The sequence below is a fragment of the Pocillopora damicornis genome, chromosome 11 (genome assembly GCF_964200805.1).
Source record: "Pocillopora damicornis chromosome 11, jaPocDami1.2, whole genome shotgun sequence".
Classification (NCBI taxonomy): Eukaryota; Metazoa; Cnidaria; class Anthozoa; order Scleractinia; family Pocilloporidae; genus Pocillopora; species Pocillopora damicornis.
Genome location: NC_142680.1, coordinates 21,883,229 through 21,907,392, shown reverse-complemented (window position 1 = coordinate 21,907,392; position 24,164 = coordinate 21,883,229). Strand labels below are relative to the sequence as shown.

Here is a 24,164-nt window from a genome sequence, read left to right as displayed (position 1 = left end):
GCAAAGGTACAACGGACGATTACTGGTCATTATGATTTTTCGGTCATTGCTAACGTAGTACTTGTGGTCATAAGCATGATCCTGAGCAGACCCTTGCAAAAGTTTCACGAAAACTGCAGAGACCTGGAGATTTTCGCTTAAACGCACAACCCTGGAGTTATATCAAGATAAGAAAAAAAAAACTATTTTTGATTTTAATGAAGCCTTTTGAATTTTCTGAAATACACTTGCAAGTGCAATGACAGCTGAATGTTCCTAATAAAGACGAAATAACCTTGGTTTTGTTCTCTAAAATAATGACTCAATATTTAGAAAGCAATCATATGATTTGAGTGATCAGTTCCGTAATGTTTACCCCGAAACGGCATTTAAAAAATTGAAAACCATTTCTAGCTTCCGCACAGAACTCATGTTGTGCTTCTTGTGTTGTTTCGCTGCTCGTCTGTCTTCTTCCTTTAAAATGATAAGTTTGTTTGGGACATTAGGATTAGTTTTTTTTAGCAAAATAACTGGCCCAGCTATGACTGCCCTATTTACCGTACCAGGTAGGAATTCGTATTGGCTGATCTTTTTTATTTTTTTCTCAGTTTAACACAGAGAACTCTTACACAATAAACTTTCAGCACCTTTGCTCTCTCAAGGTTCAAAGCCCTCTTACTTCATAACTTTTTCATTCAGTACGATGGTGTTGTAGTCTTCACGGCTTACTGTTATGAAAAATTCCTAAACTACACAGCATTGAATCGTTGTTGTTAAGTGCTTCTTAATAATTGTGTGCTGAACATAATATGCGCCTATCAAAACAACATGTCCATTTACTATGAAGCGAAACTAACGACGTACATCTAAAAAGTTCTGCTTTGATTCTTTTTTATCTCTTAGTATTGATCAAAGGATTAACAGTTTTTAAGGAGAGATCAGTGTATTGTGTTTCAACAATGAAGTGATTGAACGAATATTTATGGGAGATTTTACGATGACAACCCGTGTGGAAATAGACGAGTATGCATCACTCCTGCACCGCTCAAGCTATTACCTGCCTCTTCCAAACGAAGAAAGGCAAAAAAAAAGATCCCTCAAACTGTGGGCTGTAGGCTTTGCCTTGCTGTTACTATGGAATGTTGTGGCCCATGTGTGTACATGATTCGTAGTGTAAATTGTTTCAAAGACAATTCCACTGTCTATTTTTGTGAGAAAGGCGCAGTGTTTCCATATTCCGAAGAAGTGGTGATAACATGGCTTGCTACACTCTCTGTTTTCACAATCATCATCATCTTGGCACTGCAAAAAGTTCCAGATTTTCTTGGATACAAAGCCATCCTACATCAGCTGAAATTTCTTCCCTCCTGTTGGACTCTGATGATTCTTTTGTTTGTATCCTTGACCAGATACATCAAGCTCGCTATATCTGCCAAATCCATCAATTCCTGGATGATATTGATGGGTTTGGCTTTTAACTATATTCTTAGAACTTTATTTGTTGGCTTTTTGAATTATACGCAGTTGAATTTTTTGAAGCGTCAATATCCCAGTTGTATCTTTGTGTTGTCAAAGCTTTCCGTGCTGGTGTTATTTGCCATCTCTCTAATGAACTTGCTTGCCACCATTTTAGAACTTACTGTTCAAGTTCATAAGGTGCATCGGTCTATGGGAGAACAACACTCAGAATATTTTGAAATGATAAATGATCTTCTGCGTGACTTTGGTACAACCACTTTTAGATTCAAAATGACGAGTTTCTTTTGGCAGAAACTTTTCATTGATGATAAGAATATTCTCCGCTCTAACCAAGCACCTTTGCAGTGATAACATGGATGATAAAGCAGTAAAACAGAGAGTGTATAGATTGGTGGGAGTGACGGCCTCTCATCCCATTTGGCGCAATTTTCGCTTGAGTATCGAAAGTAATCGGAAATTTGCTTCACCACGCTCTGTGATTGGTCCAGAAAATTTAAACTCTCGCTCCCTTCGGAACTAATCAGATGCAACGCTAAACCCAATTGCGACTCGTACCCTCGCGTGTTTCCACGACTTTTGCAGTTTTGCTTGGTTTTACTTTGAATTCGTATCTGTTCTTTGAGATAATTTCCTCTCCTCTGATTGGCCGATGTATTAACTTTGGCTTTGGTTTCAAGACACGCAATCGAAATGCACTATTAGGAATTCTATTACTTTCTATCTATGCGAACGACCGAGAAAATGTCTCTAACCAATTGTAAATAGCCCGTTCCCCATCTCTCTGGTTAAAAAAGCACACGACATAATATTCGTGTCTCAAGCGAAATTGTTAGTTACTTCTTAGATGTTTCCCTTAACATGTAAACGGGTTTAAATCCTAATATACCAATTTCATTTCATTTTTATTACTGAGACTCATTATATCTTTATTTGCTTGCTCTTTTTGTTACGTACACGTTGAAACGCAAATGATTTAGTGTTTAAACCAATAAAAGGTGAGTTTGATTGATTTGATTGCGCATCCTCAATGCACATATTTATAGAGCAAAATCGTTGCAGTGAATGGCTTTCAACTTGAAAAGCTCCTAACTCCAAGTGGCACCATGAGTGTTGGTGTCAATCAGGAGAATCTCGGGCGTGAGTCATCGATTCCCACGAACGAAAATTGGAATGGTTTTAATCTAATCTAAAATTTCTTTGCTAATGGTGAGTCTACATTTCCATCAGTCTGTTCTAAACGGCGAAAGATTAGTCTTTAAACGCAGCTAAATAATTTCCGCCTGAGTGCAACACCAAATCAACACGCCGCTAGTTGTATGTTAGTGAATATTTTATAATAGTGGTGTCTAAGTCAGTGCGTGACAGTCTGTCACTCCATTAAGCAAGAAACAATAAAGTTCCGCAAAAAAACTTGCGAAAAACAAAAGTAAATGCGAGTTGAAAAGAGTCTCGTAAAATAAATACCTGCTTTAGAATGTCTGTTTTAAGGAGTGCGTGACTCGATATCGAGACCACGTGAGAACTCGTAGGATTGGAGATGCTTCGTGACAAAAGTCACGCATTGAGACCCTAATGCTGCTTTTTTCTGTTTTTAACCCCATTTGTCGAGAGCATATATATTAAATGTAATTCAGGCTAAGTTGAGTTGATGGCTACTGCTACCTGTTGTAGTCATCTTTTTATATGATAGCGTTAAGACAGAAATTTAGGCGTAAACCAACTGAACCAACCGCTGTAACACTAAACCATTTTGGTTTGTAGGAAACCATTTGTCGTCACGCTAAACCATTTGGGGTCACGCGAAACCATTTCACTTTACGGTGAGTAGATTGATGCGATACTAAACCATTGCGGCTACGATTAACCATTTGCCGATAACCTAGGCCATTTCACACCACTCTAAACCGTTTTTGTCAAGTTACTGAACCAAAGTACAGTTGGCTGAACCGTTTGTCATTTCGACACTGAACCATTTCAGTTAACACTTGGCCACTCATGTTTTTATTGAATCAGTTCAACAAGGGTGGCTACACAGCTCCTCAATTGTATAAACCATTTTTTGTTTGAATATTTCATTTCACCAAATGCGACTTGTCCATTTGTATTTTAAATAAATCTCCTAGGATAAGATAAATAGTTCTCCAAAAGACAATTAGACTCTATCTGTTATTACAAACCAATTCTACTTTTGTATTTTTGGCGATGACAGCCGCCCATATGTGGGCTCTTTCAAATTCAGACGGAGAATTTCTGGCTTCAAGCTTGCACAGATTTATGGGCCAAGGAACTCCCTGTTTCATTTTCACAACACGCCGTTGCGATTCTCCGTTCCATGACATAGCTTTCGAGTCTGTCTTAGTACTTTCTCTGTCTTAGTGACTTTGAAATATTTTCATGACGGACTGAGGAAGCAAGGTCGTAAAATAGTCAAAGGTGCCTTCCATTTCCGCGACAGAGGTAAGAACGCATGGTTTTATCAGATTTTTGAGTGTAAGGTAAATACTTTTATTTTAAATATTTTTAGTTGAGATTTCCTCCTTCAAATGTTCCTCATCTTTCCGAACTTTCGCTGATTTCCGACAATGAAAGACGTTCCTGCAGTTAAGTGACGACGATTGCCAACTTTTACTTTATTCTGGCGTGTATTAATTGTATTGCCGCTTCGTGTTAGCTACAAGCTTGTTTGAACAAGTTACAGCTGTCGAATTTACAAAAATTCGCAAGCAATGCCTGGCATTTACCTTGGACAAAATAAGTAATTCGGGAGAGTTACAAAGGATATCAAAATTATCGATTTGATTCAGTGCAAGCCCTTTTGATCGCAACACTTTCAGTTTCGTTTACGTGTCATGCGGAGCATGTACACAATCGTGTTTGGCACTAGCTTTCATGTCGGGCTTATGTACGTATCAACTTAGTTTGCTCCCGTATTTACGATGCATTTGATCAAAAAGCGATAAATATTTTCAGCGTATTTCATGTGTTTATGTTTATCATTTTATACTGTAGTTTGAAAGTGATTTTTTCTTTTCGATAGACAGCTTAGATTGTCCTTCCAAACTGTACTGTTATACTGATTTCCTTGTTAAATATCGAGACAAGTTGATTTTCCTTCAAATTCAGCTAGTTATTTACTGCAAGAGTCCTTTCAATTAACTGCATTCGAGTTTTAGGAATCCAATTCATCAACTGGTAATGATTGATTAGAGTCTGAGTGAAGTTTTACCTTTTGTCATCTGCTAATCAGCATACGATGAATCAAAAATCATATCAACTGAATGTTTCCGATCAATTTTTTTTTTAATCAAAACTGGTTTAGTTCTGCATGAGGCTGCATGCATCCAAGTATGTGTTTGTTGATAATTTATGTTGTTATATGGCAAGGTAGTCTTGGGATAAATGTAAAGTTCTGATTGGTTCTTACTTGGTCAGGATTTTGCCACATAGACCATCATTGCACCATACAGAAAATCATAAAACATGTAAATTCATTGTAAACTAGTTTAGTCCAAGTGACATTGGTGCATGACAATTACCTTGCTCTCTTGAGGGGTACTGGGAAATATTGGCACCATGTCATTCCTATACTGTTACAACCTTGGGCCAATATACCTCTGTAAAGCCCTGACAGTCAGCTGGTTATATAGAAGTTTGTAGTGGTTTTTGTAAAAGCAATATACACTTACAATTTTGTGCAAAGACAATGTAAATATAGAATAACTGCAAAAACAATTAGTTAAATATACATATACTAATAAAGCAAAAATGTCAGCACCTGTACCGAATTGAAATCCATTTCAACATACATCAGCATGCATAAATGTAAATATTTCACTGTTTTTCCTGTGATAAAGTGAAACAGTTGAACTATCAATCACCTATACAAATATGGGCATCAGCTCAACTGTAGGAAATTGAATAAATGAAATACATCTTTTATAAGTTTTGACCAGTAATCCCTATTTAAAAATCAAATAAGAAAATTTTACTTTGGTGTTGTAAAATTTGTTTCTTATGACAAATGATTCAGCATAAACTCTCTCCTCTTGCGGAGACATGGTGGTCTTATGATTAGTGAGGTGGACGCACGGTCAAGACGTCTGCATTTGTAGCCTGGCCTGTGCTGGACTGAGGGTCAAGAGGTCTGGGTTCCAGTCAATGTGTTGTGTTCTTGTGCAAAACACCTTACTCTTACAGTGTCTGTCTCCACCCAGGAGTATAAATGGGTAGCAAAAATTAGTTAGGGAAACCTGATAAAATGCAGGGGGGTGAAAGGGGGGGGGGGGAGATGACAGTGGAATGGACTTGCATCCTGTCCAGGGTTGGGTAGTAATACTCCCAGTTGCTTCATGTAAGGAAACCAGGATTAAGTAAAGCTCAGGGCCTGGACAGGCCACTTTTCAAATCCAGATGTGACCTAACTACCTACCACCTCTTAGTTTAAATGATTTAAATTGCTACTGTTACAAATTATATAAACTTGAAACACACAGATGTTGATTTTTGCCCAATTTATTTCAGTCAATTGCATAGGAATGTCTTTGGTAAATCTTGAAATTTATTGTAACGAGAAGTGAATTACTGTTTATTTAAATATTAATGCTTGTTTTCTTCAGTATATATATCTTTTGTTCTTTTACTGCTTTAAATATGCTATTAATATTAATTGCTTGTGATTCTGTGTCTATGTATCCCTCCCATTCTCAGGAGGGAAAAAATATTTAGTTTAGAATTGGGTAATATGTTGAGCTAATTTTTTACCATTTGCAACCATCTTTTTTTTCAGGCCAGGATGACTTAAAACAGCAACTTTTTGAAAGAAGCATCCCCTTACAGTTGCTATGGCTAAAGAAAGAAGTCCAATTAAGGTTCCATCTGAAAATGAAGACTTACCTGACAAAGAAAATGCTCCAGGTTTTGATGAGGACACTTTACGAGGTGAGCTAGGTTCAACTTTGGCTTCAGTCACTGTTAAAACGTTTTCTATTCTACCAGTTTCAAGAATGTAAGCAGATGTGGAGAAGGATATTAATACACTGCATGACCACCTTAAAGGATGTTTGGCCAGTAATGACTCTCTTCTATGATTACAATATGCTATTCATTGACTGAGAGGATCCATGACATATTTGTTATTTTCTTTTCTCAAATTTCAAAGCAAGTACACAAAGTTAGAATAAGTAAAGACTTTATTTGATCATCATATAACATTCATTTTGTAAGTTTGCATCATAAGTACCATCATCATCATCATCTTTCCATTATATTATGCAACATTAAATTGAAAGTTTCAACTTCCCCTAAGCAACCAATTTCCAGTAGAGTGCAAGTGTTATATCATTGAATATGGAGGTGTTTAACCCTTGACACCCTAACATCAGTATCCATATTCTCCATACTATTCTTTGTATGTTCCTTGTGGTACTGAAAAAGAGAATTCATTTGAAGATCAATGCTTCTTAGGTTGCTGATCATTTCCTTTATTCTCATGAGCTTAGTGAATGATTCAGCAGTATTACTCCAAGCTTTTCAGGGGATGGGTCAAGTCAGGCAGGTGCAAAAGTGGCAGCTGGCACTAAAGGAAAAATCTGCAGATTTTAAATCTCCAGATCTTGGCAGCTCTGCTTATGCACTAATGAACTACAATCACAGGTAATTATTAACTACAACCACAGACTTTGACACAAATTATTTTTTCTTTTTTCTTTGCAGCCATAGCTGATGTTTATAGAAATGAGGGTAATGAGGCCTTCAAGAAAGGAGATTTCATCAATGCTATTCATTTTTACACCAAAGGAATTAAAATGAACTGCAATGAGAAAGAACTGAAGGCCAAACTGCACAACAACAGGGCTATTGCACATTCTAAACTTGGTAAGATAATGAGAGCTTTAATATGCATTTTTTTTTTTCTATTTTGAAGCTATTGAGTTGTCAGTAGTAGTTTTCTGAAAAAGGTGATAATTTTGAATACATGCCCGGAAAAATTTACATCTTATGTTTGCCTCTCAAATATACAAAGAAGTAACCTCTTGCCCCAGATATCAACGAGCATCACAAGTTTTTCCCAAAATTATAGTAATGGTAGTTGGTTTGCAACATGTATGGCTAATCAGAGATATTTATTTCAATAACAGGAAATCACCAGGATTCACTAAGGGATGCAGAAGCAGCCATTGAGTTAAATCCAACTTTCCTTAAGGCAATTGTGAGAGGTTAGATATGTTAGCTGTGCTATAATAATAATAACAAAAGAACTCAACACTCTAAGGTTAAATGAGGTTAAATGGAGTTCAATCTTGTCTCAATTGACTTTAATTAAGAGGTCGAGACCACCCTGATGTACATTTGAATCCAGCTCTTGACTGCTACGCCATTACTTTCCATTAATCATGATAAGAATATTATTTTGAACGGGATGAAGAACTCAATGCGGAATGCAAAGCAAAATTTCAGCATGAATATTGTAGTTCCTTGAGTCCAATGAGTCACAGGTGTCAGATATGTTAAGAGAGTGTCCACGAGAGCACCGGGCAGTCGTGCTACAAGCCATCCCACCGATTTCAATGAAACTTTGGCAGTTTAAAGGGTCTACCCCAAAACTCAAAGAGACAAACTGGTTTCTGTCTTGGTTCTTCCTGGGGGAGATAGACCACACCCGGTTTTTCTTGGTTTTCAGCAAGGAAATCGCTTCAAATAGGTAAAATGTATGAAGCTCTCACGGCGATGGTCTTTAACCGATTACTTTGAGGATTTGCACACATATTTTTACATCCTTAGTTAATGTCTGCTGCGAGTATCATTCAGTTTGATTGACGGCTTGTCAATCAATAGAGGCAAATATACGACTTTGGTTTTAGACTTTTCGATTCATCCAAATATTTGACAACTTTGAGGTCAAATATCTCCCGTTGCCAGAAAGCTACAACACTATTCCTAATTCCCCTTTATAACCCATTATTTCATCTCTGAAAATCATCAAAAAAATCTTTGGGCACTACCGTATTTTTGTCTTGGATACCTTTTAAAATCTGCGACTGTGACAAGTTTCTCTTAACTATACCTGTTACACAATTCTTGCTCTTGGCGGTCACTTGACAAAATAAACCTACATTTTTTAGCTCTTTATACAAGATGATAGATCAAGAAAGGTGAAAAATGTGAAATACTTTCGAGATTTTTTGTAGGATTGGAAAATTTCACGTTTAGAGAGATGCATGTAAACGAAAAATCAATGGGAAAATCGTAGCGTTTCAATACAATACAATATTTATTTGCCATATACGACATTTACACATGGAAAAAAAAATGAAGAAAATTGATGACAGAAAATAAATGGCGAGAAAACCTGAAAGAAACCACGAGGCTTATAACAAGTCAGGTTTTCTCACTTAAAATAACTAATCTTATATTAGAATTACAATATGGACTTATGGTAATTAACTTTGACCGCGCACACGTACACACACACACACACGCACACACATATTAAGTAAGTTAGTTAAGAATTACTGCCTTACAGAAGCTAATACTTAGAGAGAAGAAATTCCTTAAGCTTTCTTTTAAAAGAAGCGGAGGAGGGAGAACTAGTTATGTCAGAATTTAACGAATTATAAAAGTTTGGACCTTGAAAGTAAATTGAAAACTTCCTGGTGTTCGTTCTGCACAGTGGCAAACGGAAGGACTGAGCATTCCTAGTATTATAATTGTGGATTTGACTATTCAGTAAAAAAAAGTTATTGAATTTGGAAGGGAGTGTAGAGTTCTCGAATGAGTGTAGAGTTCTTTCTTCAGTCGTTTATTACTTTATTACTTTTTATTACAGCTTCGGCTTTTACAGACGAGAAATTCTGCGCTCTCGCTCGAGAGCAAATATCAATACTTCTATCGGACTAAAAACTGTGCCTCTATCCCAAAAAAAAAAATTAAAATAGTGTTGTCGTTGTCACTTACCGCCGTCGAACATTTCCATGCAGAACTCCGCTAAGCTAACATCTGTTGTGTGACCCGAAGACTCTTAGTAGGAATTATTCAAGCGCGTTGTTCATGCTGTCTGCTAGATAACAATTTCAGAATAATCTGCAGATCTCTATGATTATTTGCCTGCTTCGATCGTAAAATATCTGCATATTTTTTTTCAAGCATTCTATTACTACACATAAATCTTCATCTCTCTAGATCGAGTGTTGCCGGCGTTTAATTGCGTGACTTGTAAAATTTTTAAATAAGAATCTGAGCCAGCGGTAATTTGACGAGTAGCCTTCCTGCAAATTTCCCTTGATGAAATCCCAAGACATAGCCAGTTGTTTTCGTGAGCAAAGACAATAAATATGAGAGGAAAGTGAGATGCAATGTCTTCTTTTTTTTTAGCTTAATATCAGCTTTACCCTCTCCTGCAGTCTTCTTCTAAATTTTGCAAGGTCTCTCCTTATCTTCTGCCTTGTTCGGTCAGTTTCGAATTCTGAAGCTAGATCATTGGCATCGGCCTCTCCGTCCTTATTCATATTTACAGAGGGGGACCTCATCAATAAACCAATTTTTGTTACGGCAGATAACCGGCTGAAGTATCGAGCGATTTGCTGCTGTATCAACCAGTCAGTCTTAGACAACATTTCTGGCTGGTGTCGTCTCTTAAACTCGATATTTGGGAAATCACATTAGAGGTGGTTGCCTTACTAGTTTCCTCCCTTGTCCAGCACACTAGATCTCTAGGAGATAATTCTCTGCTTTCTGAGAAAAGGTGGCTGTTTTTTGTGTTTTCCAATGAGCCCATCCAAAGTCCTCTTGGCTAGTTAGGGGTTGTTCGTCAGAATTTTTACCTGAGGTCCGACCTGAAATGTAGCCATCCCCTATAGAATGGCAAGCCGGTCTTAGTCCATTTCCTCTTGATCTTATCCTAGGCGGAATTTTTTTCTCGGCTTCACTGTGTTTGTCTTTGTCAGGATACATCCTTCTTTTAGCAAGAATATCTGGCTTTCTTGTTCCGTCTATGACGGATTGGGTATAGTTCTCGCGATGACCCGCGTTCAGAAATCTGTGCACGTTGCTGATAAGCACCCGCTTCTACGACTAGTTTGCTGAAAGTTTCTAATGTGATGAGCCTAGTGAGATCCTGAGGTGCTTCAAACTGTGCCAGTTGGTCTGCGCTATAAACTTGTCGAAGTTCTTAAGTCAGAGGGAGGATCGCCCACCTATATCTATGTGAGCGCTTCTACAATACCTGCGTATCCCTAGCAATCATATGATATAAAGTTCATCTCAGTCACAAATCACCAGTTAGGAAAACTGATATTCAGATAAGCGCTCTTATTGCCCTTCTCCTTATTCATTGTCGACTCTAAGATAGCAGCTACAGTACGCGTTCTATTTAGGTTTACAGTCACCTTGCCGCCACCAGAAAGACTCGCCACCAGCTTTGATTTCTTCTGCCATCTGCAGATTCATCTCTCTCTCACTTTATGTCTCCGATTTTTATGAGGAGGATACTGGCATTTACGAACCCGAAGGTCTGAATCTCACACCAAGTTGTGCACGATATTTGAGGTACATCGTGAAATTGCGGCCTTCGTAGTCTCCAAATAAGCCAATACGCGCTTGAATAAGCTTCATCTCGGATGAAACGCATGTTTGGGATACATCGACGTCTCTCAAATGTTTTTTTTAAGCTGTATACCCACGAATTTAGAGGTGTGAGCTGTTGCCGTCCCTGGCCAGCGCGAGAAAAGTAACATTTGGTTGTACATTTTGTTGCAAATGAAGAAGACAACCGCACCATCTTGACTTTATCAATTCGAGTGTTAGATTGAATTGAGGGCTTTTTAGACACTCGATTTCTTATATGACATCACTATGAAGACGTAATACAACTGATACACCTACACTACATAGGATTAACAATGTCTGTTGCGCTGTTGCGAGAAGGAGGAAAATATTACCGGAAGTGTACGCTCTTTTTAAAAAGAGTTTCAGAGACGTTTCAGAGATGTCTATCTTTGATCGGCTGTCACAAAAAAATGACCCCCACTTAAATTTACTAGGAAAAATGAACTTACCAACACCTTGAAAAAATTGGAATTCATTTGACCGATACGCCGGTTTTTTCAATTTTTCTTTTTCCTCGGGCTGCTAGGAAACAGTTCATAAGTGACTCATGAATAAAGTGTTTTGAAATACCGTTCGGGATTTGCCTTTTTTTTCTGCGTGCAAATCAAGGGTAGACAAAGTTTTTAAAACATTTGACTAAAATTTCATGGAGTTCACCTCGATAATTTTCGTCGGCCAGAGTCAAGACGCGCCAAGCTAAGCGAGATCGCCCTCCAGTAAAAAATTTTTCCAAAGAATAAACGTGGCGAGCGTGAGGAAACGCACATTTTTTCATCATTGTGATCAAAGTCCAATGATGTACCTAAATTGGTACTTACGGTGTCAAACCATTGATTATGACAGGGTGAGCTTAGTTTTTCTGTCGAGGTCGACATGACTTCACATTAAAAGCATTTTTGACGGAACAAACTAGTGAGCATCACTGCACGAACTGAGAAAGTAAAAACTTGTATTTATCTCCCACGCGTTTCGTCTGACAATAGTAGACTTCATCAAGGATTTTTACAAGCAGGGTAAATAAGCTTGCTCATATACAAATAGTAAATAAGTTATCTCTTTACTATTGAAGTCAGTGGATAGAATACGCCAGGTGCGCCTACGGTGTTATACATGCGTGACATTTTCCGGACGTTACATGTACGAGTACGTGATCCGTATAAGGGTCAAAGATTTAGTGTAAATATTTCACTCCTCAACATCACCCAATGTCTCTAGTTTACAGAGGTCTTAGAACGTGTCATTAGAAGACTACAAGCGAATTTCTCAGGCGTAATTGCCTTTGATTTCTCAATTGATGTTGTCGCAAACACAGTTTTTGGGAGTCACGAGACAAAAAAACTTATCAAGACCTAGTTTCATGTTCTAATGGAAATAAATAGCAAATAAAAACACATTTTCTTGAGAAATAAAGTCACAAATGACGGGGGTTCTCCGAAACAAATAATGATAGAAAAAGATTTCAGTTCTGGTCAGTATTGACTTTTCATGGCCTACTTCCAAATCTGAGGGAACGTGCTGAGGGAATAAAAAAAACATAAATGTGTGATAATGCAAGTAAGAGAATGAAAATACAAATAAAGAAAAAGGAGAAAACATAGGAACCCGTGTTGCAGCGTGCAGATATCTTTTGAACCAGACCTAGACACATAAGCCCGACACCAACCAGAGAAACTCGAAAGAGTCCTGTATATGAACTAGCTCGCACGTGCACTCAGAAAAGGCCATGACAATCAGCGAAAATAATAGCAAATGCAGATGATATTTGCAGTCAAAAAACAACAAAATAAGATAACAGAAGGATTAGGAACTTTTTAGAAGTGTCTTCTTGAAAAAAAAAAAAAAACAAACAACAATTTTTACTTCTCATTAAAGGTCACGCAGTGACCCTACAAATACTATTCCTATACGTGGAATTTCTTGATGGTGGAAAGTGGAAAAAACATTTTCCACTCTTATTTTCTGGAAACACGGCGTGATTAATGAATTTATGGGGCTATTGATATTTAACAAATAGAGAAGCCTTGACTGTGCTCTGTTCTGTTATAAAGCACGTAGGAAGCGGCTAGAGCACGAAAGAAATGTAGGGAGAAACACGAGACGTAGTTGAGTTGTAGCACGCTACAATAAGCCAATCAGAATCCCTGTTAGAATGGTTCAAATAATCTAATTGGCTGTACAAGACTAAAGCTGTCAAAAGTGTCAAACCATCAAAGTTCAAAAACCATCAAAGTTCACATTCTACGATAGTTTACAAACTAAAATAGTTCGGCAAGTCGAACTTAACACTTTTCCCTGAAGTTTTTGAGTCTCTAATACAGAATCTTGAAGTGAAATGTTCAGTGAACTTCAGCCGAATTATGGCTCATAAAAACACGCGAGTTTTTTCCACATGACAAGGCAGAAAACAAACTGTTGAAGGCGAGTGTTTTTTGAATGAACGACAGCCGAATTCACCGGAAGATCGAATATCGCTCGTGATGACAGCGCCGCAAAACTCGGTTGCAGTGGCTGATGTGAATTGCCACTCAACGTATCGGAAAGGATATCATAGCAAGCTCTTATTTTTTCACTCGAAGGGCGGCCGATGTAGTTTCTGAGGCGTGATTTACTGTGATGACCGGAGATCGCCATGATGAGCGAGCCGCGATGAACTTCAGCATGATCATATTCGCTCAGACACCGTCATGATTAGTATGAACTTTAACAATTATGCCAGTTTGGTTATATTTTTCATAATTTCTGTTTTGTTCTGTTTTGTTTTTGAACACTGAACTTTATATACTATACGAGTGTTAGCTGTGTTTGATTTTTATTGCCGTACGTAAGCTTGCAATCTAACTGAGCGTGAAAATCTTTAAAACTCGGAATGTTTATTTTGTTTTTCCTTTGAGGATTTTCGTATCCACTCACGTTTTATTAATGTAAATTACGGCGCCTGGTATGTTTACAATTCTTTGCTTGATTCTTCTGTTGCTACTTGCCGGCTCGCTTCAGTTTCGAAATTCCAATTATCGGAAAAAAGCTGAAAAGAAGTCCCGGAAAAGGTCGAACATAGTACAATTGGCAGATGGCGTGACAGCTCTAGCTCAGCTCTATGCTCTATACTCTCATAGAGCACGCTCTTTCAACCAATGACAGCGCGCGTTATATGCGAACTTTATTATAATTCCTAACAAATAAGGGGGGCAGAGTTTCCCGTCATTCGCGGTATGGAAAAGCCGAAGTTGTTACACTCGGAACTTGTACGTCAACAAGCAGGCGACATGTGACCTTAAAATCTCCTCTCCTGTTAAAGTTTCCTTATTGTAAACTGTGCGATAATGATAATAGACGATCAAAGTATAGGCTAATGAATGTTTTGTTCTGTACAAGAGCCCTATGTCCTGATTTTAGCAAATCTTCAAAGTAATAAACGACTGAAGAAAGAAACGCTACGATTTTCCCATTGATCTTCCGTCAACATGCATCTCTCTAAACGTGAAATTTGCCATTCCTACAAATTATCTCGAAAGTTTTTCACATTTTTCACCTTTCTTGAGCAATCATCTTGTATAAAGAGCTAAAAAATGTAGGTTTATTTTGTCAAGTGACCGCCTAGAGCAAGACTTGCGTGACAGGTGTAGTTGAGAGAAACTTGTCACAGTCGCAGATTTTAAAAAGTATCCAAGGCAAAAATACGGTAGTGCCAAAATATTTTTTTTATGATTTTTAGAGACGAAATGATGGGTTATAAAGGGTAATTAAGATTAGTGTTGTAGCTTTCTGGCAACGGGTGATATTTGACCTCAAAGTTGTCAATTATTCAGATGAATCAAAAAGTCTAAAAACACCATCGTATATTTTCCTCTGCTGATTGACAAGCCGTCGATCAAACTGACTGATACTCGCAGCGGCCATTAATTAAGGATGTAAAAATATGTGTGCAAATCTTCAAAGTAATCGGTTAAATACCATCGCAGTGAGAGCTTCATACATTTTACCTATTTGAAACGATTTCCTTGATGAAAACCAAGAAAAAGCGGGGGGTGGTCTATCTCCCCCTGGAAAGAACCAAAACAGAAATCAGGCTGTTTTTTGGAGTTTTGGGGTAGACCCTTGAAACTGACAAAGTTTCATTGAAATCGGTGAGATGGCATGTAGCACGACTGCCCGGTGCTCTCGCGGACACGCTCTGAAGTCACTATCTTGCTGTTTTAAAAAGAAGGATCAGGACTTACCTAACTTTTAGTGTTTTTGTGGGAGTTGTTGAGTTCTTAGAAGTTTCAGTTGTCTGTAAGGCTAAAAAAATCTAACTGAAACCTAATAGGGCCTGTTTATTCTTTTCCGTTTAGTTTTTTTGTATTGTTTTGTTTTGTCTTTTTTTTTTCTTCTGGTCTGTAATGATTTCAATGGTTTCAGGTTCTTTTCTCAGAATTGAGCTACAGTAATAGTATGCTTCTTCGTGTTGTTGCCTACAGGAGCCACTGCTTGTGTTGAATTGAAGAGATTTGAAGAAGCAATCACTTGGTGTGATAAGTGACTTGCTGTATCCTTTGAAGGAATCTTTCATTTTTAACCGTGGGTATAATGGAAAAAGTTTCCATAATTTGATGTTTCAAGGGAGAAAATACAAAGAAGGGTATTAATTATGATGGGAACTTGTGAGCTCATATACTTTAAGTGTGTGTGATTAAAAACATAGGAGAAGTTATTACCTCATGACTTATTAATGAAATTACTCCTTTTAACCGATTTGACTTAGTTCTACTCTCCATGCCAATAACTGGTAGATTAGTTTACATAACCCTTTAATTTCCCAGACCCAATTTGTAATTATCCTTACTGTCAACCATACAATTCTTGTAATGTTAGTACAGAGAATTCAGTATTGCATCAACTAACTATTTTTAAAATTGATATATCTTTTTTACTCTCAACACTTATCTGATTGATATTGTATTGCTATTGTAAGGAGAAATTCTCTTTTGGTCACTCACGGGAGTTAAATGGTTAGAAGACTAAATTTTATCCAGTTTATACATCTTACTTGGGTAGATGATGTCTCTAAAATAAGCCAAAACAAAAAGCTCGGTAATGTTTACATATCTTATGCAGATTTTCTTGCCTTCGACCTTTTGCCACTACTTAGAGACTCGGAAACTTTCGTTGTGCTTTCCAAATAAATAAATAAAAATTTTAAAGACATGTATTTGTGTTATAGACTCATTTCTTCCACTGCTGTAAAACATTTGTCAGATGTTAAAGCTATATTAATTTAAAAGTTGAGCAAGTGCTGCTCAGTTTTTGGAAACTAGGGATTAAATCTAGATATTGTGCGTTAAATTTTGAGGCTGCACACAGAAAAAAAACATTTTTTGAAGTGTAGATTTACTCCATAACTGATTTTAAGACTGAATGTTGATAAATCCTCTATCTTTCATGCAAAGCCCTCCTAATGGGCCATTTTATAGTTGTGTACTTAGTTGCCAAGCCTTTGATTTGGAGTGAGGCTGAAGGTGACCTTGTTGTGATAGAGACCAGTATCTAAAAACAATAATAACAACGTAGTTTGCATTTAAAAGGCAGCAATGTTTTTATCATAACAAGGTCACCCTTAATCATCGCTCTTGTTTAGAGGTTTGGGAACCAAGCACGCAAATGTCAAAATAGACTATTACATATCAATATGATCAGAAACATAATCTTTTTTGTTTTTTCCACATTTTTAACCCTTAACATAAAAAAGATTGACAAAAACAATAGGATCTTCTTGTCATTAAGAGTTCAGTCTGTCAGTGAAGTGAGAGATAAATCCATGGAGGAAAAACATCCTATTAGTCATGACCACGGTAGTGCAAGTTCAAGTGATGTCAAGAAAGTCATAGATCTCTATAATTGGGGAGAAAAAGCCATAGAGTACCAGAACCTACATCGTAAAAAAGCTAAAGAAGTAGGAGACAAGCATGGAGAGGGTAAGGCTTATGGCAATCTTGGCAATGCTTATCGCCGTCTGGGTGATTTCAAAAAAGCCATAGAGTACCACAACCTACATCTTAAAATAGCTAAAGAAGTAGGAGACAAGCATGGGGAGGGTAACGCTTATGGCAATCTTGGCAATGCTTATGGCCGTCTGGGTGATTTCAAAAAAGCCATAGAGTACCACAACCTACATCTTAAAATAGCTAACGAAGTAGGAGACAAGCATGGGGAGGGTAACGATTATGGCAATCTTGGCAATGCTTATCGCCGTCTGGGTGATTTCAAAAAAGCCATAGAGTACCACAACCTACATCTTAAAATAGCTAAAGAAGTAGGAGACAAGCATGGGGAGGGTGTTGCTTATGGCAATCTTGGCAATGCTTATGACTATCTGGGTGATTTCAAAAAAGCCATAGAGTACCACAACCTACATCTTAAAATAGCTAAAGAAGTAGGAGACAAGCATGGGGAGGGTAACGCTTATGGCAATCTTGGCAATGCTTATCTTAGTCTGGGTGATTTCAAAAAAGCCATACAGTACCACAACCTACATCTTAAAATAGCTAAAGAAGTAGGAGACAAGCATAGGGAGGGTAACGCTTATGGCAATCTTGGCAATGCTTATGGCCGTCTGGGTGATTTCAAAAAAGCCGTAGAGTACCACAACCTACATCTTAAAATAGCTAAAGAAGTAGGAGACAAGCATGGGGAGGGTGTTGCTTATGGCAATCTTGGCAATGCTTATGATTGTCTGGGTGATTTCAAAAAACCATAGAGTACCGGAACCTACATCTTAAAATAGCTAAAGAAGTAGGAGACAAGCATGGGGAGGGTGGTGGTTATGGCAATCTTGGCAATGCTTATCAAAGTCTGGGTGATTTCAAAAAAGCCATAGAGTACCACAACCTACATCTTAAAATAGCTAAAGAAGTAGGAGACAAGCATGGGGAGGGTAAGGCTTATGGCAATCTTGGCAATGCTTATCTTAGTCTGGGTGATTTCAAAAAAGCCATAGAGTACCACAACCTACATCTCAAAATAGCTAAAGAGGTAGGAGACAAGCATGGGGAGGGTGGTGCTTATGGAAATCTTGGCAATGCTTATCGCCGTCTGGGTGATTTCAAAAAAGCCATAGAGTACCACAACCTACATCTTAAAATAGCTAAAGAAGTAGGAGACAAGCATGGGGAGGGTAACGCTTATGGCAATCTTGGCAATGCTTATCTTAGTCTGGGTGGTTTCAAAAAAGCCGTAGAGTACCACAACCTACATCTTAAAATAGCTAAAGAAGTAGGAGACAAGCATGGGGAGGGTAACGCTTATGGCAATCTTGGCAATGCTTATGGCCGTCTGGGTGATTTCAAAAAAGCCTTAGAGTACCACAACCTACATCTTAAAATAGCTAAAGAAGTAGGAGACAAGCATGGCGAGGGTGTTGCTTATGGCAATCTTGGCAATGCTTATCGCCGTCCGGGTTATTTCAAAAAAGCCATAGAGTACCACAACCTAGATCTTAAAATAGCTAAAGAAGTAGGAGACAAGCATGTGGAGGGTGTTGCTTATGGCAATCTTGGCAATGCTTATCAAAGTCTGGGTGATTTCAAAAAAGCCATAGACTGCCACAACCTACATCTTAAAATTGCTAACGAAGTAGGAGACAAGCATGGGGAGGGTGTTGCTTATGGCAATCTTGGCAATGCTTATCAAAGTCTGGGTGATTTCATAAAAGCCATAGAGTACCACTACCTACATCTTAAAATAGCTAAAGAAGTAGGAGACAAGCATGGGGAGGGTAACGCTTATGGCGATCTTGGCAATGCTTATCAAAGTCTGGGTGATTTCAAAAAAGCCATAGAGTTCAACAACCTACATCTTAAAATAGCTAAAGAAGTAGGAGACAAGCATGGGGAGGGTGTTGCTAATGGCAATCTTGGCAATGCTTATCAAAGTCTGGGTGATTTCAAAAAAGCCATAGAGTACCACAACCTACATCTTATAATAGCTAAAGAAGTAGGAGACAAATCCATGGAGGCAAAGGCTTACTATTCATTAGGATGGGTTTTTGAGTTGCAAGTGGGACTGCCAAAAGCCGTTGAACATTACCAAGCTAGCATAAACTTATTCAATTCCTTGAGAGTACTTCTAATATCTAAAGATGAGTGGAAAGTTAATTTTCGAAATCAGTATCAAGTGGCGTATACGGGTTTGTGGAGAGTTCTCGTAGAACAAGGTAATGTAGATGAAGCCTTATTTGTTGCTGAGAAAGGACGAGCTCAAGCTCTGACCGACCTCATGGAATCTAGGTTTTGTGGTGGAACAAGTTACCACAAGGGAGAAGATGAAGATTGCGCAGTTTTAAAAAACGTTCCATCAAACACTGTCTTTCAGGCAGTGGACGAAGCTAACGTCCATCTTTGGGTTGTGTCCGAAGGAAAACAAGTTCAGTTAAGACAAAGTAAACTCAAAGTTTTTGTTTCAGAGAATAGTGGATCTAGCCTGTCCTTTGAGGCGTTCATGCTCGGTGTCTATACACAACTTGGTGTTCGTTCTAATGTGAGATGCGAGAATCGATCGAAAGTGGATGAGAAAACCAAACAAGACGGATGCTTGAGCACTTTGTATGATATCGTTATGAAGCCGGTGGCTGACTTGATTGAAGGGGATGAGCTACTCATTATTCCTGATGGACCCCTGTGGATCGCTCCTTACGCTGCATTGAAGGATGGTAATTCTAAATACCTGTGTGAATCGTTCACAATCCGAGTCGCTCCATCGTTAGCAAGTCTTAGACTCATTGCCGATTGCCCAGATGATTATCACAAAAGCAGTGGTGCGTTACTTGTAGGAGATCCGTGGGTATCCGAGGTTACTAACAGCGAGGGAAAGAAAGTCTTAGAGCAGCTTGAGTATGCTAAAAAAGAAGTAGAAATGATCGGAAAAATTCTGAATATCACGCCAATCACTGGCAGTCAGGCCACGAAACGTGAGGTGTTGAAAAGACTCGGTTCCGTTTCCCTAGTTCACTTTGCGGCACACGGATGTATGGAAACTGGTGAAATTGCTCTTCCACCTGACCCACACCGAATATCTACTGTGCCAACCGAGGAGGATTACATTTTAACAATTGGAGATGTGTTGAATGCTCAACTTCGGGCCAAACTTGTGGTGCTTAGTTACTGTCACAGCGGCTGGGGCGAGATCAAGGCTGAAGGTGTGGTTGGCATTGCGCGCGCTTTTATGGGGGCTGGTGCTTGGTCTATTGTGGTGTCCCTGTGGGCGATTGATGACGAGGCTACTCTTGAGTTCATGAAATACTTTTATCAACAACTTGCAGGAGGTAAACCAGCAAGCGAGTCACTGAACCTGGCCATGAAAAGCCTCAGAGAATCAGACAAGTTTTGCGACATCAAACACTGGGCGCCCTTTTTGCTGATTGGAGATGACGTCACTCTTGACTTCAAGGCAAAGGAAAGAGTAAATTTGAATATGAAATCACATTAATAAAAACTTTTTTATTTCATCTCAAAATGAATGACACAGGAACTTGGAAGGTTTAAATGCTTCTCTATTTTGACGCTTTTTGGTGATTTTTCATTACTTTTCACTTTTTTGTTAAATGGAACTTGAGATGTGTGACTTTACTTTGGTGAAGAAATAAAACAAACTATTTCAGTATATATTTTGTTCAGTAGAATTGCTATTTTTTTACCTTTACAAATTTAGATGCTTGCGAAGAGAACAAGATGCAACAAGGCTTCTGCTGTTAATGCCTGAAGTTGTTGAAGGCGACTACGAGGTTTTCGTTTCGCCAAAATGACACTCAGATCTATTCCTTTATTGCAATCAGCTATGTGTAAAATAATTTAAAGGTTTCTTTTCTTGTACACAACCAGGAGCTTGTCCATCGGGTTTTAATTACGTTGATACTCTAAGCTTTTGATAAGCAAAGAAACAGTTTGTCATTTGCAAAAGGTGGTGAAATTTTAATTTCAAAAATGTGATTTGCAAACTTCGCAGCCATATGTGAATCGATCTTAATGGTTTTTCTACGTCATAAATTATTTTGTTGCAATTTGCAATTATCTTTACATAAAAATTGATTATCATTTTCATTTTTTTTCAATCCATTTTAATGCAATCTAATTCCATCAGTGCCAAGATTGCCATTCTAAGCTTAATTTGAAGAAGTAATCATCAGAGATGATGTTGTTGAATTTACTGACCATATGTTAGAGACATTAGACCTACTCTCAGGGGTGCGGCCAGCCTCTAGTCCCGTGGGCCCGGCCTACAATTATTTTCCGCCCGCTTGACTTTTCTAATATGACTCCTACAAATGTTGAAACAAAAATTTAAATTTCTAAGGAAAAAGGCCTACAACAAGTCAAAGAGCTGGCTACAACGGCCTGCTTTCAATCAAACGAGTTTGATCAATTTTAGTCCGTTTTATAAAACACTCATCAGTTTGTTTTAGAGAACGACGACAGAGACAAATTGTCCATGTAATCTAAACAGGGAAATAGCGAAGCAGAGTTTACTTTAACTGAAGTTTCCATTGCTGTGACCTTTAATGTAGGTGACATGGAATTTGTTGTTTTCATTAGAAAAATATTTACGCCAGTAAATTAGGGAAACACTTGAAGTAAGCCATGTAGTCCTCAATGGGAATTATTTTGGTGAAAATGTTCATGAATAAATGTAAATCTAGGCCGTAGTTAAAAAGGTTCAGGGCTTCAGGATAAAACTTGCATGTTTTGGAAAATTTCCAGTTCAAATTTTTTTCATGGCTTTAAATTTACTTTAGTATAATTTGGAGATGTCTGATGATATCTTTCTTAGATTTAAGAATTTATACTTAGGTATTCAGAGCACGCTTTGTAATTACAACCCGTTATGTGGTCAAAAGTTTAAGGTATACTGTATCACAGCTGTTTTAGAAGAAAGTTTTGTAAAATCAATGTTAATTTTTGACAGAGTTTCATAACTACCATTGGTATATGCTGGTATAAAATGTAATAGTTAACCTCGCACATGGTTGAATATGATGTAACGTAGGGTTTTAAAAACAAGCTGGGACAATTTCGACTAAACATTCTTTTTATAATGTCAGTGTATTTGGTGTGAATTGTTTTGATGCTATTTGTATTTAAAGTTGAAGCTATTTGTTCATTTACCTAAGTTTTTATTCATTGACTCATTAACTCCCAAGTTGTGAAGAAAATTCTCCCAACTGATAAGAATGTGTTTCTTTGTTGCTTCATTCTGAGAATTTGATGAAACATGACATTTCCAGTGAAAAATAATCCGCTAGTTTAGATTTTCTTTAATTCTTATTGACACCATGTTTGTCGGTGCATTAATTTTGTGAGGAGAATTTAAGCTATGATCAATCTTGGGAATAAATGGGTTCATTTTAGTGTCTCCGTTTAGCGCGTACTTTACTTAATGCCTTGAACAATTTAATGCAGTTTGTATTGTACTTTTTTTTACTTTTTTGTGTAAAAGAAATAGAGAGTCTATAAAATACAAAAACTGCGTATGTTTTCATTGTCTGTCTCCATATTCTAAGGATTCGCGTGAGATGCAGGGAGAACAGATCCTACGGGGAATTCAATGCTTGTTTTGACCCACGCGCGCCAAGTTGATAATCTTTGCAGCTGACAGTGTACTGACATTCCTTGTTTCAAGCCCCCACCCACTTAACAAACGCTCGTCGACTCTTCGATTGTGTCTCTTTCACTGTCTACCGTTCTCCATATTGTCACACGATTTTGAATGCCGACGGACGTGTTCATACTGTTACCTGTGTGCGCCCTTTTTACCTTTTTACACCTTTTCACATTTGTGCATCTCTTTTTTCTCCTTCCTTTTGTTCCTTCCCTTTTTTTCATCGTACTTTTCCTTTATTCCCATTTTTACACGCACTTCTTTCATCGCCCTCAACTTTATTCTTCTACGCGCTTCATTAGACGCGACTATCTCCTTGTCTGTTTCAGTTTTCATTCGTCTCAATCCTCGCGTAACGTCAGGTCTCCTACAATTCATATGCCTCCTTACTTCCCCAGAGTAGTTGTTATTATGCTTATTTTGTTCACTTTAGGATGGTGTCCTCTTAGCATTATGTCTATTAAAATCTTAGTTTTCCTTTCGACTCATTCCCAGTCCACAGGGGGTCTCAATTTTAAGTCTCACTAGGCAGTGTTTGCTCTCCTCGGCCCTCTCATCACAGTAGCAGCTATAAAACGAAAGAGCTCCCTCCAAGTCTCTGCAACATAATCGATGCATTTTGTTGAAAACGAGTCCTTCAAAGTCCAAATTAAGGGTTCTTCTATCATCTGATTGGGAATGGATCAAACTCTCACCCAGGGTCCACCTACATCGCGAGTCCAAGATGGTAGCAGGCCAATCCACAGACTTCTCCGAGTCGGTAGCCGTCATTTTGGATGTAGACGCAGAGAGGACCATGAAAAAGTGTTTTGACAAGACAATAATCAAGAAAGGTTAAGTTATTGTAATGCTTCCTAAGAGGTAGTCTATAACAGCCCGAGAGATTCATTAGGAGCAAACACGTTCCGGCGATTATTGGACTCCATGTCTCCTTACGTTGTAGAACAAACTCCTCGAATACTTACGCCTATATGCCCCTCTCCTCCTCCCCTAAATAGCACTATACATCCCTTTATTGCAACTTTTAAAATTATACAGCACAATACAACATTATACCCCTGAGTAGCACTATAAATCCGTAAAATGAAGTAACTATGCAGCGCATCACAACAATATGAACCCCTAAATAGTACTATGCTTCCCTCTACTGAATTTTTTTCAGCATACAGCGCTCTATAAACTATTGCTCCAATTTGGCACGAAAATAATTGTGGATATTTGTCCGCGGACATTATCTATTCCAAGATGCTAAAACTGTGAGCTTCGAGGGACAATGTCCAAAGAGAAATATCCGAACATATTTTCGTGCAAAATAGAGGCTATTGTGATTTTCCTCCTTCAATTATTTTGCAACGCTCGTGAAAGAATCTTTATGAACAGCTCACTGAATTGAATTAAATTTGAAACGAAGACTTATCGAGGTAGACGTGAGGTTTGCGAATTGGGGAATATCGCTTGCGTGGATCATAAAAAGCACC

General features: G+C 38.1%; 1 protein-coding gene and 1 pseudogene across 1 annotated transcript in view; both read left to right on the top strand.

Annotated features, from left to right (window-relative positions):
• The first annotated feature begins 949 nt into the window (after nt 1-949).
• Nucleotides 950-1,825, top strand: LOC149038256 (uncharacterized; annotated as a pseudogene).
• Nucleotides 1,826-3,725: 1,900 nt separating this feature from the next.
• Nucleotides 3,726-24,164, top strand: part of LOC149038238 (uncharacterized) — a 155,601-nt gene continuing 135,162 nt past the window's right edge. The window contains exons 1-3 of the mRNA XM_089187232.1: nt 3,726-3,915; nt 6,245-6,396; nt 7,171-7,332. Of these exons, the coding sequence (XP_089043358.1) occupies nt 6,300-6,396; nt 7,171-7,332 (259 nt within the window). The 5' untranslated portion in view covers nt 3,726-3,915; nt 6,245-6,299. The remainder of the gene's footprint in view (nt 3,916-6,244; nt 6,397-7,170; nt 7,333-24,164) is intronic.